Source organism: Dermacentor albipictus, chromosome 1 (genome assembly GCF_038994185.2).
Source record: "Dermacentor albipictus isolate Rhodes 1998 colony chromosome 1, USDA_Dalb.pri_finalv2, whole genome shotgun sequence".
NCBI classification, from domain to species: domain Eukaryota; kingdom Metazoa; phylum Arthropoda; class Arachnida; order Ixodida; family Ixodidae; genus Dermacentor; species Dermacentor albipictus.
The window spans coordinates 341,430,246-341,448,086 of record NC_091821.1 but is presented as its reverse complement, the minus strand read 5'-3'; the positions used below and the strand labels follow the sequence as shown (position 1 = coordinate 341,448,086).

General features: G+C 46.3%; 1 protein-coding gene across 7 annotated transcripts in view; it reads right to left on the bottom strand.

Moving 5' to 3' along the window:
• Positions 1–17,841, bottom strand: part of LOC135906674 (major facilitator superfamily domain-containing protein 12-like) — a 60,547-nt gene that overhangs the window by 23,937 nt on the left and 18,769 nt on the right. For all 7 annotated transcript variants that reach the window (XM_065438254.1, XM_065438327.2, XM_065438399.1 and 4 more), the window contains 3 exons: positions 9,446–9,687; positions 3,241–3,448; positions 2,369–2,504 (listed from right to left, as the gene is read on the bottom strand). In XM_065438254.1, coding sequence (XP_065294326.1) covers positions 2,369–2,504; positions 3,241–3,448; positions 9,446–9,687 — 586 coding nt within the window. The remainder of the gene's footprint in view (positions 1–2,368; positions 2,505–3,240; positions 3,449–9,445; positions 9,688–17,841) is intronic.

Below are 17,841 nucleotides of genomic sequence, written 5' to 3'. Positions count from 1 at the left end.
TTAGGGGGCTTAAATCTCACCTGCCATATAACAAACCCTTTCATTTTCTCTGACAAATATTTAAGTATTTGAAGGTACTGGTATCTATATGTCTGCCTTCAGGCCTAAATTTTTCAACGTTCTGCACAGCAACAATAAAAAAACAATAAAAAGAACTTCAGTTACGCAGTTTGTAGTTGAATTCCTTTTTGGAATACTCAAATAAGTAAAAGATAAACAAATTTCTCTGATGAGCATGCATGAAGTCAACTGTTCCTCCATTGCTCCAAAAGAAAAATCTGACGAACTTGTGATACATGGCTGAAATCGTTGAAGGATTTCCTTACTGCAAGCTAAATTTAGCAGAATGAGAATATGGAAATGTAAGCATTTAAGAGCTGCCACACAGGCTGTTAAATAAACCACTGTGCTGATAAACCAAATTATTTAACAGGGAGAGGAGGGCTAGTTGGTAGTCGATAGTGGAATACATTATGTAACCGTGCAAACGACAACGAACGAAGAAGGAAATACACAGAACAAGTGCGGAACTTCAACTCATATTTACGCCAGGAAAGCCACACATTTATACATGTATCATAATCACACTTGATAATCATCGGACAACCATCCCTGGACATGCGGGCATGAGTGGCACAAATTTCTATGTAAATAATTTAACTCTTTTTCACTCAGTGACACTGAAGAGCTGCTTACGCAGCTGCCAGATTGCATTTTTATACAGTAAGCTTCATAGATTTCTCGGCTCAGTTGTGACGCAAACATCTTCAAGACTTTCATGTCACGGAACCTAGGCGCGCAATTACGACAGTAACGACAATGGTCAGCCAGTTTGCCACCCCCCGCTAATCCTTCTAGCCCTGCGCAGTGCTCCTGCAGTCTGATGTTTAAACACCGTCCCATCTTCCCTATGTAGCTGTTGCCACTGGAGATGGGTATCTGGTACACTACCCCTATTCTGCATGGGACGAACCTGTCAACGTTCTTGATACTGCATTCATTTCTTCTCTTCCTTCCCTGCACCATGATGCAAATGCCAATGTCGAGCATGCCAATGTCGTGCATGCCAATGTCGAGTGATGGTTGTCTGATGATTATCAAGTGTGATCATGATACATGTATAAATGTGTGGCTTTCCTGGAGTAAATCTGAGTTGAAGTTCTGCACTTGTCCTGTGCGTTTCCTTCTTCGTCCGTTGTCATTTGTGCGGTCACATAATGCATTCCAAAACCAAATTATTCATGTTCACATGAGATGCCTATTGTGCTAAAGAAAAATAGCCAGATGCATGTGTCATGCGTGTGTCATGCGTGCTTGTTAATCTGAGCCATGCGTGCAACATACTGACATGGCCCTAGATCTGGCCCTTCTGCTGCATGCGTTTGGAAGCTTTACAATGGCCCAGCAAAGCATATCACTTCCAACACAGAGATCTGTGTAATCTGCCTCTGGTATACTACTCCACTTCATGCATGGCGGGTACAGTAATACTGCAGAGGCTACGTAAATAGCATAGTCACAGAAATGTATCATTCTGGCATAAATTCTCGACATAGTACTTGACTTTGACACAAATTCATGACGTATGAGAACTACAATGGAAACTCATAATGAAGCCGAAGGGTTAGCTGACGTTATTTCATTATATCCATTACTTCGTTATACAGATTATTGCCCTTTACTGCAGTATATGCCCAATGGCCTGCACAATATGCAAAGAAGACTACAGTTCTGCAGCCTGCCAAACCGCTATGCGGCCATGTATGCGGCAAAATTTTCATGAAACAACAGCAAAAGAATTTCCGGCATGTGCAACATGCAAATTTTTGGCACCAGATGCAACAGCCTTTACGATATCCTGCTTCTGTTCAAAGATGATGGTCTTTCACTTCCACTTCCTACCGGGTGTGAAATTGGCAAAACAGCAATGCGTTTGAAGGCAACAGCTAGCACACTGCGATGTGAACAAGTATGTTGCGTTCAAGCAGCACATGTCACACAACATCGTGCACTGAATATGCAGCCGGGGTGGTATTCTTGCTGGGGCAATGTTTTTTATGTGACAATTGATTCTTATATTGTGACTGCAACACATGAAGTTAGCCTAATGCTAAACTATGTAGCACATTGCAATTTTGTGTTGCCATGTAGCATGCACTATTTTTTGGTTGCGCATGCAGATAGTGTGAACAATTGCTCTAGCTTCTACAGGCATGGTCTGCTATGTATGAAATAGTTGTACACGTTCACCTGTAGGAGAAAACAGTCAAATTTATTCCTTATGTGAATGCCCCTTTAATAGTGCATCTATAATGCCACAAAGCAAAGATAAAACGAATGTGCCCAAAATCAAAAGGTGAGCACTGACCACTATGAGGACGATGTCTCGGAAAACGTGGCCATCGGGAGGCCCCACTTGAGCTTCGTGATCTGCACCTGATATGCCCAGGGCTGCCCAGGTAACTGTGTACACAATTATGTTGCTCGCCACTGTCCAAGCGTAGCTGCAGGCCAAAAGAAAACAGTGACTTTGGTGAGAATAAAGATAAAGTGAACAGATGACTAGCAGATACAGCAGAACACCATCATGCAACAAACCCAAATTGTGAACATGAGCAACCAATTGGACTTAATGTCCTGAAGGAAGACCACGAGAGCTACTGCGGGGTGTAGCACTCTGGATTAACTTTAACTGCCCAGGGTCATTTAATTTCCACAAGTGTTCTTGCATTTTGTCGTCATCAGAATATGACAAGCCCGATTTCCCGGTTGGTGTAACAAACCGAACCCATAACATAGTGCTACGTTATTTAGTTATTTGCACAATATGTACCTACACGGCCTCAAGGGCACTGCCAGGGGGATAAGCAATACATAAAACTGGTGCACAATGACACTCATTCTAAAAGCAGAAGAAAATATATGTTGTACACTTATATACAAAGGTACCCACATCCACTGCACAACTAGGCATATGTACACGCACAAGATACTAAAGCAATACATAGCAATAATATAAAGGAAATATACAGTAAGCGTACTGAAGAGAAGCATGTTGAATTTCAATTAAAGCAGCAGCTTTAACTGAAAAATTCAAATCACAACTGAGAAAAGAATGCATCACTGACCAGATCTTCTGGCAAGTGTTTCCATTCTGTCACTCTTTGAGGGCAGACAGAATTAGGCAACGTGAATTAGCAACAGCCTTGTCATTGCACGGTACGCAATAAGTGTCCTCACCGCATCGCATTGAGCTCGACCCTCTCATGAGGAATGGGCGTGATGTCTGGGATGAGAGACAGGTGGGAGATTTGGGTCGACGCCCAGCCAAACTGGAAGATGATGATGAAGGCCGCATAGTAAACAAACTCTGCCTCCTGGCTGCTCGGGTGGCTGCCCAAGGGCTTCGAGAACAGGAACGGGAAGCTTCCAACCACACATAGCGTGCCTGCATTACAAAGAGGTGGCTAAGTTTTCTGTTTCTGACTGCCACCCCCGAAAATTCCTGAGCTGCCACAGCCAGCAAGTGAGGCAAACAGGTAACAGACAGGCTGCACATTCAAACAAACAAAGGGACCACTGCCAAACATGGTGTAGAAAATGCGCCTAGTTAGCTATCATAACGTTCTATGAAATCAGGAGAGGTGAATGTATTGGCCCCCCACACCTTATTCACCATGTTCCATTCTGAATAAAGATTCTGATGAGTGGCGCTTTTTAACCTAGTGTTGCAAGACAACTCGCACCGGTAGCGTTTGTCTCAACTTAATTACAATTGGAACCTCATTTATGCAAGTCTTTAAATGAGCACAGGCACATCCTTTGTTTACATGTTTGCACTCAAAACAACAGCAGCCCAGCCTCATCTCAGTGATACCACACTGGGTAAATTGTCTATACCTTGGCAGTGCCACCATGTTCACCTGTCTGTCAAAGTAATACAACTTTCGCACTTACAGCAACAAATGCAGACGTAACACACCCCTAACATTTTAGAAGCAGCATTGGCTCTGTTTTCCTCCCGCCAGGCACATATAACATCTAGATTTAACAGTTTTTAGCTTTGATGGTAAATTATAATAACATGGTATGTGGCCATGCTCAGACACCACCAGAAGTGCAAGATTAGGGGCCAAATACAGGCTGTGGCCTCTTCTCCCAACTGTTACTAGATGTGCCAGATAATATAGCTTTCAACAACATGACAGAGAATTTGGTGAACCAAATAACACAGCTTGTGCAGCATGCCGGACATGATGCAGCCCCTGTGCCAAGTGACAAATGGTTAATACAGTACAGATAGAGGCGAGAAACGTATTGCTAATACAGAAAAACTTTGATCTAACAAGGTTCGTAAAATCGGCACTTTACTTCATTATACAGTTAATCTTCAATATATTGAAGTCAGTAAGATAGGCAATTTGCTTCGTTACATTGAAAATTTCGTTGTATTGAGATTTGATCTGTTATGCAAATAAGTACAGTCGCTGATAGATTTTTCTTACAGAGAAGGGGCTGCAATATTTTACTAATTATTGGGCAATCGGAAAAAGCAAATCTGAATGAGAAAAAAATAATTTGGCTGAGATTCGTTCATGAAAGATACAGTTTGATGCCGTGTCAACGATATCTTCACCTCAGCAATACGATGTGAAGCCAGCCACACTTTCACATCCACCCCGCCCTCGCGGCTAATAGCGTCACCTGCGGTGGGACGACGCTATCATGACAAACACCAGCAACAAGGAGCCAATGCTTTGTCAACTTCTCGTTTCAACATGTTTCCAAAACTTGAGAAGGCACAGCCTCCAGCACAAAACATGCGGGAAGACAGCACATGATGCCACACTGTCTGAACTTGCCCAGTCTTCGCACAAGCAGCAGATTACCTCTAAAACAGGGCACGCGGGCTGCATATAGACTCAGCCGTGCTGATAGCAATGAGCAGCCACGTCTGTGCTAGAAAAGGATATACGCACTACTATGGCGAGTTACCATTTATTGTCTAGGTATTCCTTCACGGCAGCAGTGAAGTTTCATTATATTGAAATCGTGTATAAACACACTTCATTATATTGACAATCAAAGTTCATGGCGTCTTATGGCCAAGAAGTTATAAAAACAGAAACAACAATAATAAGTTAACTACTTCGTTATATTGAACATTTCTTTACACAGTTGACTTCCTTTAATTCAATCTTGACAAGACTGATGAAACTGGTCAAGTTATCCAGCAGGTCGAATCAAACAAAAGGCTGAAAAAAATAACGCCGAAACATGCCGTTAATTCACTCGGCAGTATTGCCTTTAAGGTCAGCCTTGCCGGATTACAGTCGTTTTATACGGTGAAGCACACCAAGTGGGGAAAGGTGCCACTTTAAGGGGATATAGCATGTGTTCCTTAATTTACAACCGCACATACGCCGTCTCCGGTCCCAGTACTAGCACCGAGACGCCTAGTAAGTTTACTGGCAGACTTTCAGAGCTTTAGATAGACCCCCGCTCTTTTGTTGTTTTGTTGGCATTAAACATCCTCTCGACTTCACGATTTAAAAAAAGAAATTTTATTGCCTCCCTTTTCACTAGCTTTCCCAAAATGCAGATGGTTTTTCTCCGTTTCTCAGTGCACAGTACTGTACATGCACATGTGCATAATTAAGGAACACGTACCAGGCCTTGTTACCTGTCTCATATAGGAGACACACAAGGCGGCCTAACCAGGGCTCAAATCACAACAGGCACAACAGGCTGGCACTCCGCTTGTCCCCTTCCATCTTTCCTTGTTTTCACTAAGCAACCATAATTTTTTATCGTCTACCGAGCACCACAGCAACATCAGAAACTGCTCTGAATGGTTGGCAGAGTGCTTTTCAGGCAGGGGCAGATCCAGGTGGGTACGTTAGGGGGAGGGGGGGATTGTGCAACTAACCAGACGTCTGTAACCAAATGGTCATGATTCGTTCTCAGTTGCATCCCTTAGTGCATTTTTCATCAACATCTTGTACACAAACATGTGACCAGTTTCAAAACAATTTATTGACATCGGTGGGCATGGTCAAGCCTTGTAGTAGTAGTAAAAACTAAATACTTTAAAGAGACAGAAAAGGGAGGTGAAAATCGCACTTAACCTTTTCACTACCAAAAAAAATGTAGACAAGGAAAACAGAAATGTTTTCAACATTTCGTTTGAAACAGCTTCAGAAATGCGAAGAAAGAAATTGCAAAAAAGATTTCACTATGAAACAGTACAAATGAGTGTCCACAAGCGGGACATTAATCGAGAGCATGGTAAAAAAAAAAAACAATTTTACACTTGTAAGCTCAAGGAAACATTGCATTTCATGCACCAAACTCTCAACTTTGCTTTGCAATCTCTGTTGCAGCATCGTATTGCATTTTCACTTTTACAATATTCTGGGAAGAGGTCAAAACCATTTTCTCGCATCACCGTCAGGCAGCTAGGCTGGTCTGGTCTGTGGAGCTGCTGGTCTACTTTTGTACCTTTATTCCCAGGCACCATTTGAATTTGGGACAGATCTGGCAAATATTTTGGCTACATGCTGCTTGAAAGACAGGAGAGACCGCACCTCTTTTTGTTGTAGGTGCAAAGCTGTCGCATCGCAACAATATTCAACCCATGCATTGCAGACAACAATGTCGAGACAATGTATGAGCATCCTAATGGCCCTTTTCTGGCATCTTACTTTCATCCTAGCATGTGAAATACACCTGTCGACGAGGTCCACTCCCCTCTTCAATTGGTTATATTCTAATACAATATCCCAGGTGCGGTACTAATCTTTTTTCGTTTCATCCTTCGACGAGCACTTGCATGAAGACATAGGGTTTATTCCGACAGCACTGGAAAAGGAATTTATGCCTTTGTTATCTTTCCATTTGACCAGACACATACTTTTGTTCTCACATACGAGGGAGGTTGATTCTCCATGGCTTACTTTGCTGTCATCAGGAAGGTTTACAGCAGCACCCTCAGTACGGTTTCGATTTACTCTTCCAGGCATGAAATTTTTCTCGTGAAATAAGCAATTAAAATTTTTCAATGCAGTAAAATACTGATTTGTGAAAATATGTGACTGCTGCTCAGTTGTTTCCACAAGCTATATTAAGACTGCTCTGGCTAGGCCACTAGCTTTCATGTCATCAGAGAGGACTGTATCTTTACCAGTGTATATAAAAGAAATCAAGCACTAACCCATCTGGGGAGGTTAAAATAAAATCCTTGATATAACGTGCTGCAAAACATGAAAAAAGATGCAGCAAGTCTCCACACCAACAATTTATGTCCACAAATGTGGACGCGCTTTCAACACATCTGACAAATGCAAATTTTGGCTTTCAGTGCACTGAAACTTTGTTAAGTCATTCACAAAAGACAGTGCCATAAATGTTACCCACAGTATTCTGTATAAAAGAAATAATAATTGTGAAAACTTGAATAACTTACGCCTTGGTCGCCGCATGCTGCGCGAATTGGTAACCGCCAATTTGTTTGCTTTATATCAGCCGCCGAAGGTAACTTGTGCTGCCCCCTATTGGAGCATGAGTAAAGCACACTCTGTGCGATGAAGGGCACGAGCTTGAATGACACTCAACAGTTTCTAAGTCTATCAATACTGATAGGTGACTTGCACCAGTACGTTCTCCTAGCATAGCAGTGCAGAATAAGGGAGCACATGTCTCTGAGTAAAGAAGGGAGAAAGGAAGGCTCCCTCCTTGTGGCCATCCTGATGGTCCCGCTTACTTAAACAATCTGTTACTTTCTGAAGGGGCAAAAATGGAGGTGGAGGGGAAGCGATTAGCTCGCTACCACAAAGGTGGCAGTTGCGTTAGCCAGTTTTGTGCCTAATAAAAAGATAGAAATGACGGGTGCTTTCTTCGCCGCAGCTGCCTAAAACATTCCATGTGTTGAAAAATCACTGTCGAGAAGTGGAAGGGGGTGAGGGGGTGGATTAGTTAGTGGCTTTGGAGGCGGTGATCGCCTAACCGTTCCGCCTCCCTGGATCTGCCACCATTATTAGGGGTCTATAGGTGCTTGTACTGCAACCGGAGATGGTGCACGCACTCCTGTATAATTAAGAACCACATATTATATGGCCCGTGATAGTGGCCCCTTTCCATTCTTAGTATGCTTCAGCGCATAACACAGCTGTACTGCACGAAGCTGACCAGTTAAATTTGAATTATCCAGCAAGGGCTAGTATTGAGATTGAAATAACAGAAGTATGGGCCCATAGAAATGTGTAGGCGGTGGCTGGGACTTTCTGTCAGAGTCAAATTAACCAAAAAAATTGAATTAACTGGAGTCGAATTACCGGACGTCTACTGTACTGAAGTTTGCTATATCAAGGTTTGTTATATCATTGGTTTGTTATATCACTGAAATTATGTCATACTGAAATTCAATATTTTGTGCTAAGTACAGTCACCAGCGTAATTTTTAACCCTCTCCCCCGCTTCATGGATGGGGCTATAAAATTTTCCAACATATTGGGCCATTGGAAACGAATTTCAATTAGAAAAATTTTCATTTTGTTGAACTTGAGCGGCAAGGATATGGTTTTATGCCATATCGACAATATCTTCACATTGGTGGTATGAACTGACGACTGGGAAGTTTATGTCCAATTCGCCAGCACCGCCACTAGTGTCCCCCAATGTGGGATGATGCTGAGGGGAGCTTACACTTTGGCTGCTTCTCGCTTCAATGCGCCTCCAAAACTTTAGAATGTGCAACCTCTAGCACTAAACATGAAGACAGCATACATAAAGCCACAACTATTTCAGCTCACCCAAGCTTTGTACCTGCCGAAGCTTACGTCCAAAATAGAACGCACTTACAGCCATGCACAGCCATGGTCATGCTGGAGAAAGAGAGGTGTAATTGATCATGTTATTGCATGCTTGCAGTAACATTACACTGAAATCCTGCATGAACATACTTCGTAATATTGAGGTGCGAAACACATGTGTTCTAGGGACAAGAAATTACAAAAAGTTAAATACTTCATTATATCGAGAATTTTGTTGTATTGAAGGTCATTATATAGAGGCTTAATTGTATGTGATGACAACTAATAATCTGTTACATTTGCAGGCTGCATTAGTGTCGTAGCAAAATAATTCTTTACAGCCCCAGTTGATGTGGGTTCCACTATCCCAGAAATTTCTAGAGTCAGCACCACCAACATCTCTTTTATAACACGTTGTGCATGTCTTCTTTGGATAAAACCGCAGTGGTTCCATGAGGGAAATGCACCACAATGCACCAATCGTAGCTGGCTTTGAATCCAGATCTTATGGTGCTTCAGTGTCATTCAATCTTGGGATTCTGTAGACAATCCTCTTTCATTTATGTGCATTTCTACACTTACTTAAAAAAAAAAGCTGATGATAAAAGAAATGGTACTAGGATGTGCAGACATACCAATAAGATGCCATGTTTTCCGGCGGCCATAATGACAGAGCCAGAAGTCATCGTCTCTATCTGACTCGATGCCAACAAATGGGGTGGCCACAGCATCCGCCACCTGGCCAACCAGCAGTAGTGCACCAGCCAGCGTCGGACGCAGCTGTCGCACGAACGTCAGGTACACCAGCAGATAGGTGAACCACATGGAGGCGCATAGGTCATTGAGCACATGACCAACACTGTAGGCTATCCGAACCCTGCAGATCAAGCAAAGCACAACGGAAAGCGAGAGTTAAGCAAATTCCTACATTCAGTGACAGGTCAAGAATGCCAGTGGCAAATGCCTATCAAAGGCAATGGGTACACCTGTGCTAGGCAACTGCCTCAGTGGTTTACTCCCTCCATTTCCTTCTTACTGTCCACAGCCCCTCATTTGACTTCCTAAGACACTGCAGTGCTGTGAACCTCCTAACCCTGATGGGAGGCAAAGGGCCTGTTCACTCTGAATTGCTATGTCCACTTCTACGAAAAAATTAACTGGGCCACTCTGCCTTCTACTATGTATCTTTTTGGCAGCTGCACACACCTGTTCACAATCCTAGAGTGGTCGGTGTTGATTGTTCGTATGGAAGACACAGGATCTCAAAGAGACATGTTTATTGAGGTTGTGCCACCATAAGCGTGTTGCTTCAGGGGCTGCAAGGCCTAGCCTCCTTGACGTACAGGAGCGGGTCGTAGAAAAGGGGTTGCACTACAGTGTGGTGGCGCCATCTGGAGGTTGCTCAGGTAACATCCTCCTCTGGTTAAAATTTGCCATCATAGACTATGAAGTCATTGAACCTCTTCGGTAGAGTGGCGACCCGCCGTGGACGCAAAGGAGTTGATACTGGGTCCGCCTGCTGTTGTAACTTGTACATTTCCGTAAGCAGCGTGGTCACCTTAGTAGCTTTCTCCACACAATCTGGATTTCTGGCCTTGGGTGGTCCAGAAGTCTCGGGCTGTTGACTACAGTTGTGTGGAATAGTAGGCGCATTACCGCAAAGGCATGGTTGAAGCACTTCTTGAATGTGCACTCTGTTGTATCTTAGAGTGCTGTCACCTACGGTACTTGCACCTTGTATGATTGAATACCAAACTGTTCCACGGCGGTGCCCTCTGACCATGTTACGTTAGCATGGGGAGAGACTGCAACATTTTGTCCTTTTCTCAATGGGTAGAGATCTTTTGCAAGCTTGTCATGGTGGAGTGTCATGGCATGTTTCTTGCAATCCAAGAGAGGCTTGGCATTTATAATGTTTGGCTTCAGCAGTGTGCTTGTCGTGGGAAGGAGTGCCTGCATTTTTCTGCCCATGAGGAGTTATGCCAAACTGGCGTTAATATATTGCAGGGGTGTGTTGCGGTGGTTCAGAAATGCAAGTTGCACATCACTGCCACTCTCCTCGGCCTTTTTTGTGAAGCACTTTGAAATTCATCACTGCTGATTGAGCCATGCCATTTGACCTTGGATAGCCTGGACTTGATGTCAAGCGGTCAAAGTTCCACTCTGTGGCAAAGTTACTGAACGCTTCACAGGAGAATTGAGGGTCATTATCTGTTACAAGAACTGCTGGTACACCATGTCTAGCAAAATGTGCCTTCAACTTGCGGATAACACAGGCAGCTGTCAAGAAGTTCAGGTGGTCAACCTCTCAGAAGTAGCTATAATAGTCCGCAATCACCAGAAAGTTCTTGCCCTTGTGCTCCATTATGTCGCAACCCCCGCGCTTCCAGGGGAGATTCCGGTCATGGATGAGGGTTTAGTGTCTCTTTTTGTTGTGCTGGTACATGCTTTTGGCACACTTCTCATGATTCAACATGATCTTTGATTTCAGCGTTCATATCAGGCCAGTATATGCACCCTCGTGCACGTCATAGTGTGCTCTCAATGCCCATGTGCCTCTCGTACTTCAGGTCAGGTCAGAGAGCTCTGTGGTTCACTAGACGTTGCACTTTGTATATGAGGTTGTCGTGCACTACAAGCTCATCTCTGAAAGGAAAGTAGGCTTTGGCTTCTAGAGGCACTTGATGTTTGGTTTGTGGCCATCCTGACAGAATAACAGTCTTGAGTTTCTGCAGAGTCATCCATCAGGGTTTTAGCACGTATCTTTTCAACCATATCTTTACGAACTGGTAAGCACTGTACGACATTTATGTCTTCCCTGTGTTCTTGGCATCAGTCATTCGATAGGAAAACTCAAGACACGGTGTCGTCCAGAAGAAGCTCCTTGCCTGGTCGATACTGTATGACAATGTTGTAACGCCACTTTTGCAAAATAATCCCTTGCAATCTTTTCAGCACTTGATTAAGCTGTTTCCCCATGACTGTCTGCCATAGCATGTGGTCAGTCAGCACTGTTGTGTGTCTCCCAAAGGTATACGGATGGAATTGGCATAGTGAGAATACACTTTCAAGCATCTATTTTTCCATCTACACATATCGTACTTCAGTAGGAGTGAGTGTTCTGCTTGCAAATGCTACTGGCTGATCCTCTTGTAGGAGTGAAACTCCTAAACCATGTTCACTGGCATCGCACTGCACCACAAGTGGTTTCTGGGGATCATAGTACGCCAATAGTGGTGCTTCAGCAACAGGGCCTTGGACTCTTGAAATGCCTTGGCGTGTTCATCTTTCCAGTCCCATGCTTGACCTTTGACCCTTAGCTTCCTGAGCAGCTCGGTTACTTCTGAGATTCATGGTAAGACATGTGCAAGTGTCATGAGTCAAGAAATAAAGGGAGATGAAAAAAAAGCAGAAGATATGAAGAGGACAAGAAAGCACAACGAGGCTGCGGAACAAATAAAGAAAAAGGAAGTGAGAAAATAAAAAGTGTCCGGCAAAAAAGACATAGCAGAAGAGAGAGCAGCCCAGCTACGCTCTGGGACGATGGGGAACAGAAGAAGCTGGAGGCCGAACGGAGCGGAGGGATCGTGGAGACAGCGACAACCTAGTGGAAGCTGCGCTTCAGCTGCTGCGGCTGCACGCTGTGAACTGAGTGGCCGCGACACAGGAAGCTGCAGCTACTGGCTGACGCCACCGTCCCTAAGTCCTCCCTGCAGCTACAATCTGCAGGCTAGTGGAGTCAAGTCAGGCGATCCAGGTGCCTTGGTCACCCCACTGCCCTGTCCACAGTTGACCACCAGGTCAGCTGTGGGCTGAACACTGGACACAGCGACATCGCATCCTCGACACACTGTTGAGTCTATCGACATGTCGTTGGAAGCAGTGATGACGAGAGAACATGGGCACATCGATGCAGGCAATGTAAATATTTTGAACTTTCTAACCCATAGCGTGAGAGGACTTCACAGAAAACGTTCAATTAACTTGCTCTGTATATAGTTTGCTGTTTGGTATGTTTTGCTATTTTGTTTGTAGTTGTTACGAACTTCAACCGCTGCACCACGATAACGGCTTTGTGGTCCCGTAGCGCTCGTCACCCGTTTCGTGACAGAGCGTTGGTAGCGAAGACTCCGAGCCTGGCGTCGATGAGAATAACAAAAGGGACTTTATACATTATATACAGGTTATCATACAGGACATGAACGGGTCGGCACTGGGGCCGAGTGCTCACAACAAACGCGACTGTTCTCGCACGACGACGTCCGGCGAAAACGCGTTTCACATCTCACCCCAGTCGGGAGCGATACTCTCTCCCGGTGGGGTCGGCAGATCCTGTTTTCGAGCGGCGTGTCTCTGCTTTTATAATCCCCGAGGCCCATTGTCACTCAACCGGCCCAATACAAAGTCAGCACACGACGGTCGTCCGAGGGGTCCAACCAGCGACCGCGCTGGCCACCCGGTTCAAAGTTCGCGCGCGCGGTGACCTCCAGGCAAGGGAGGTGCGGCGCCGGGCCGTCGGGCACACGCGGACACGTCAAAACACGCTGCTCCGCCGAGGCTTCTCCCGCACGAAGGCGCAGCATCTTGACTTGTGAAGGGAGAGTTATGGCGCTCGCAGGATAGATTCTGCATCTTGCAGATTCGGGATCCGGGCTTGTGGTAATGGCACAACAGCATCCCCGCCCTCAGATAAGGCGCCGGGAAGACGAGCTGCCTCCACGTGGCTCGGATGCCAGGCGCGCACGTTCGTCAGGCTCGTCCAAGTTCACGTCCAGTGTCGGGACGCCAGGTAACCTCACGTGCCCAGGTCCGACTCGCCAGGACAGGAGCTCTGCTCACCACGTCGTCGCCAAGGCACCTTGACCAGCTCCGCTCGGGTCGTTCCTAAGACCTTGCTTCTCGCCACTGGTCCCGCTTGGTCGTTCTGCAGCTTGCAAAACCGACCGGCAAAAGGCAACACCCAACACGAACAAGTGCCCTCTGTCTCCCGTCAAACACCAGACAAGGCCATAATTCAAATCAACCTAACTAAATTGTTTTCCCCTTTTTTTCTCCCGCTGCAACAAGAGGCAGGTGTACGATCTAGCACACAAGGCTTAAACAATCAGTTTTCAAATCATCAACATAACAAAATAGAAACAATTAATAATCAGCAATAATAATTACAAATAGAATGGTCCCCTTGAAATCGCTTTGGACCGAAAACATACTTCTGAGGAAGCAAATGAGGTCATTCATTTTTCCCGGCGATATTTTCGCGGAATCTGAAGCTGCTTATATTTGCGACCCTGCTTATCCGTGTAGCGGCGGTACAATAAGCCAGATTCCTTGCCAAATGAAACCTCCTTTTTTTTCACTCCCCGTTTGACGCTCTTCCTCAGATCGGCTAGTGAACAATCTTCCTGTTGTTCGCGAATCCGAGTTTCCCTTTCAACTGCAGCCTGCTCCTGCCAGCTGGCGGAAACCGGAGCGAGTGTGGAGCCCGCGTCGCCTAATTGCGGCGTCGCGTCTCTATCGCGGCTAGCACTGCACGCGTCACTCCCACTCACCTCCAGGACCCGCTCGCCTAGGCCAGCCTCCGAGCTCTGCCTCTCCCGTGACTGCTCGCCACTCAAGTTACCGTGATCGGTCCGTGTGCCGCACCGCCTTTCGCTAACCGACGCTAAGCCAAGTTCCCTCGACAGCGGGCGCGCTTTGGATCGCGTGGGGGCCATGTACGCCACGTCGGCAAAGAATGATTTGCCCTGATCCCTCAGCAGCTGCTCCGAGCTATTTGAGAAGAGGTAGGAAAATTGCTCCGGGAGGGCGGCTGACACAGCGGCTTCGGTGTTAAGTTTCCCAAATTCTCCTTCAATGCTAACCGTTGCGATCGGTAAACAGACACTCTCCTTCTCGGCCACTTGCCGTATCCTAACGCACTCTCCCGTAAAATCACTCGAGGAGACGAAAGACGGGTGAACAACGTCCATAGTTGCTGCAGAGTCCCGCAGTGCTCGGCACTTCTTGCCGTTTACCTTAATTTCCTGCACATAGGGCTCCAATAGACGTATGTTCTTGTGAGTTTCCCGTATCGTTGCAAAAGCAATTCTCTCTGGGCAGCTTGCAGCGATGTGCCCTTGCTTTTTGCAATTGTAGCAGGTTAACGGTCTCCGTTTTTCAAAAGAACGCGTCATTTCGTTTCGCTGTTTCGGACCATCGTCATCATTCTGAGATGCATTCTGTCCATCCCTTACAGTTTCTTTGGGAAGGGACTCGTCGTCCCGAAACTCGCGACGCGTGATTTCCTTCCGTTCGTCGGGCTTCCCGTAAAACCCATCTCTTCTATCTGCTTTTTCTATGCGCACTGCCTTGCTGTGCAAGCTGCGGCGTGTGTAATACTCTTCCGCTAACTCTGCTGCCTTGTTTAGCTTAACCTCCTTTAGCCTATCTTGCAGCCAGAGCCGGACATCCTCATCAATGCAACGGTAGAACTGCTCCAACGCGATGCATTCGACAATTTTGTCGCGGTCGTCGTAAACCTCTTCGCCCTTCAGCCATTCCACCAAGTCGGCTTTTAGACGAAACGCGAAGTCAACATTCGACTCCTTACCCTTTTTTGCATACCGGAACCTCTGCCGGAAAGCTTCGGGCGACAATTTGTACTTCCGCAGTAGCGCTTCCTTCACATCACTGTAGCTCTCAAACGCCTCCTTCGATAAGCAAGTTATTACGTCTGATGCCTCCCCAGGAAGCAAGGCTAACAGATTCTGTGCCCAAAGGGATCGCTCAATGCTATTCCGTTCGCAGACGTGCTCAAATTTCACGAGGTATTTGGCCATATCCTCTCCGACGACAAAGGGTGGAAGTTGATCGCGTATTCTTGGAACATTAGAAGTGAGACTAGGCGCCGGCGAGTTATTTCGGATCTCCAACTCTTTCATTTTAAGCTCGTGCTCACGTCGCTCCCTCTCTCTCCTTTCCTCCTTTTCCTCCTCGCGAAGTTCCTTTTCTCTCCTTTCCTGCTTTTCCTCCTCGCGGCGTTCCTGTTCTCTCCTTTCCTCCCTTTCCCGTCGTTCATTTTCCTTCCTTTCCTGCTCGCAACGTTCCTTCTCCTCCCTTTCCCGACGTTCATTGATATCCGCCCAGGCCTCTGCGGCTTCCTCAGCCGTTACGTCCCCGGTCCTCATGACCTCAAGGATCGCATTCTTTCTTTTGGTTGAGCCCAACTCAATGCCCAACTCCTCACAAATTTCGAGAAGTTCCTTCACCTTGTACTTCTCCATCGTTCACACTGTCCTCCTGCTGTTTACCCTTTTTGAATATACCTGCCGTACGCTACTATAACACTACTAGTAAGACATATGCAAGTATTTCACACACTGCCCTGTTTACCCCCTCAGCATCCCCTGGTTTTCAAAACACTCTTACTAGGCTTGAAACACACAAGGTTATCACAATGCAACACCAAATCCTTCCCTAAGCTACTATAACCTGTGTCAGAGAAAGTCTGGTGTTTGAGGTAAACTTCAGGCACTCACCGCGCCGAGGTAGCTGATGCCGGTCAATCCCGTAGCTGCCATCCAGTGTTACGAACTTCAACCGCTGCACCACGATAACGGCTTTGTGGTCCCGTAGCGCTCGTCACCCGTTTCGTGACAGAGCGTTGGTAGCGAAGACTCCGAGCCTGGCGTCGATGAGAATAACAAAAGGGACTTTATACATTATATACAGGTTATCATACAGGACATGAACGGGTCGGCACTGGGGCCGAGTGCTCACAACAAACGCGACTGTTCTCGCACGACGACGTCCGGCGAAAACGCGTTTCACATCTCACCCCAGTCGGGAGCGATACTCTCTCCCGGTGGGGTCGGCAGATCCTGTTTTCGAGCGGCGTGTCTCTGCTTTTATAATCCCCGAGGCCCATTGTCACTCAACCGGCCCAATACAAAGTCAGCACACGACGGTCGTCCGAGGGGTCCAACCAGCGACCGCGCTGGCCACCCGGTTCAAAGTTCGCGCGCGCGGTGACCTCCAGGCAAGGGAGGTGCGGCGCCGGGCCGTCGGGCACACGCGGACACGTCAAAACACGCTGCTCCGCCGAGGCTTCTCCCGCACGAAGGCGCAGCATCTTGACTTGTGAAGGGAGAGTTATGGCGCTCGCAGGATAGATTCTGCATCTTGCAGATTCGGGATCCGGGCTTGTGGTAATGGCACAACATAGTGCATGTTCCTTGTAGAGTGATATATTTTCCTTTTGTTCATGCCCCATAAATGATTTTCCTAGTTAGAACGTTCGCTGCATTGTGCTTAACACCTTGAGACCTTGACAGCAAGGTAGTTGACCATATCACAGAAACGTTCAATGCTGTAGACATCATTGGGCAGCGGCATTTCTCGTATGGCTTTGGCTTTTTCAGGATCAACACTTAGTCCATCACTTGTGAGCAAGTGTCCAAGAAATGTTATACTTATATGGTGGAATTCAGATTTTTTCTTGTTCAAATGCACAAAGATCTTGTGACACCTGTCAAGCAAGCTGTTGAGCTTCAGGTCACGATCATGTTTCCTTTTAAGTTTCACTGACATTGAAAACTAGTACATAATTGGCTACGCACTGCACACCTTTGAGTCCCTTGAGGGCTGTTTGAAGCGTTTTCTGAAAGATTTTGTTGCGTCCACCGACACCGCTATGCGTGGGTGCTCTCGGTTGACAATGCAAAAAGATGACAAAAATAAAGTTGGACAGCACGTGCTCGCAGCGCAAGCACGGTATGCGCTAGTCTGGTCTAAGAGCCTGCTATTGTGGTCCTCTAGTCATGGTGTTCCGCTGCAACCTTTCGGTTCGCGACATTTGGTTACTCCGGCCTATGAGGTGACCGACCCCAGAAACCTACTGCCATCAGGCAACCTTCCACCTGATGCTACCTCGCACCCAAAGAATGTCGCAGCTTTACAGCTTCACTTGGCCACATTCTAGAGCAGGGACCCACAGGTCTGCTTCACCCAGGTTGAAGCCTCCTGTGATCTACACCACATCACCTCAGAGACT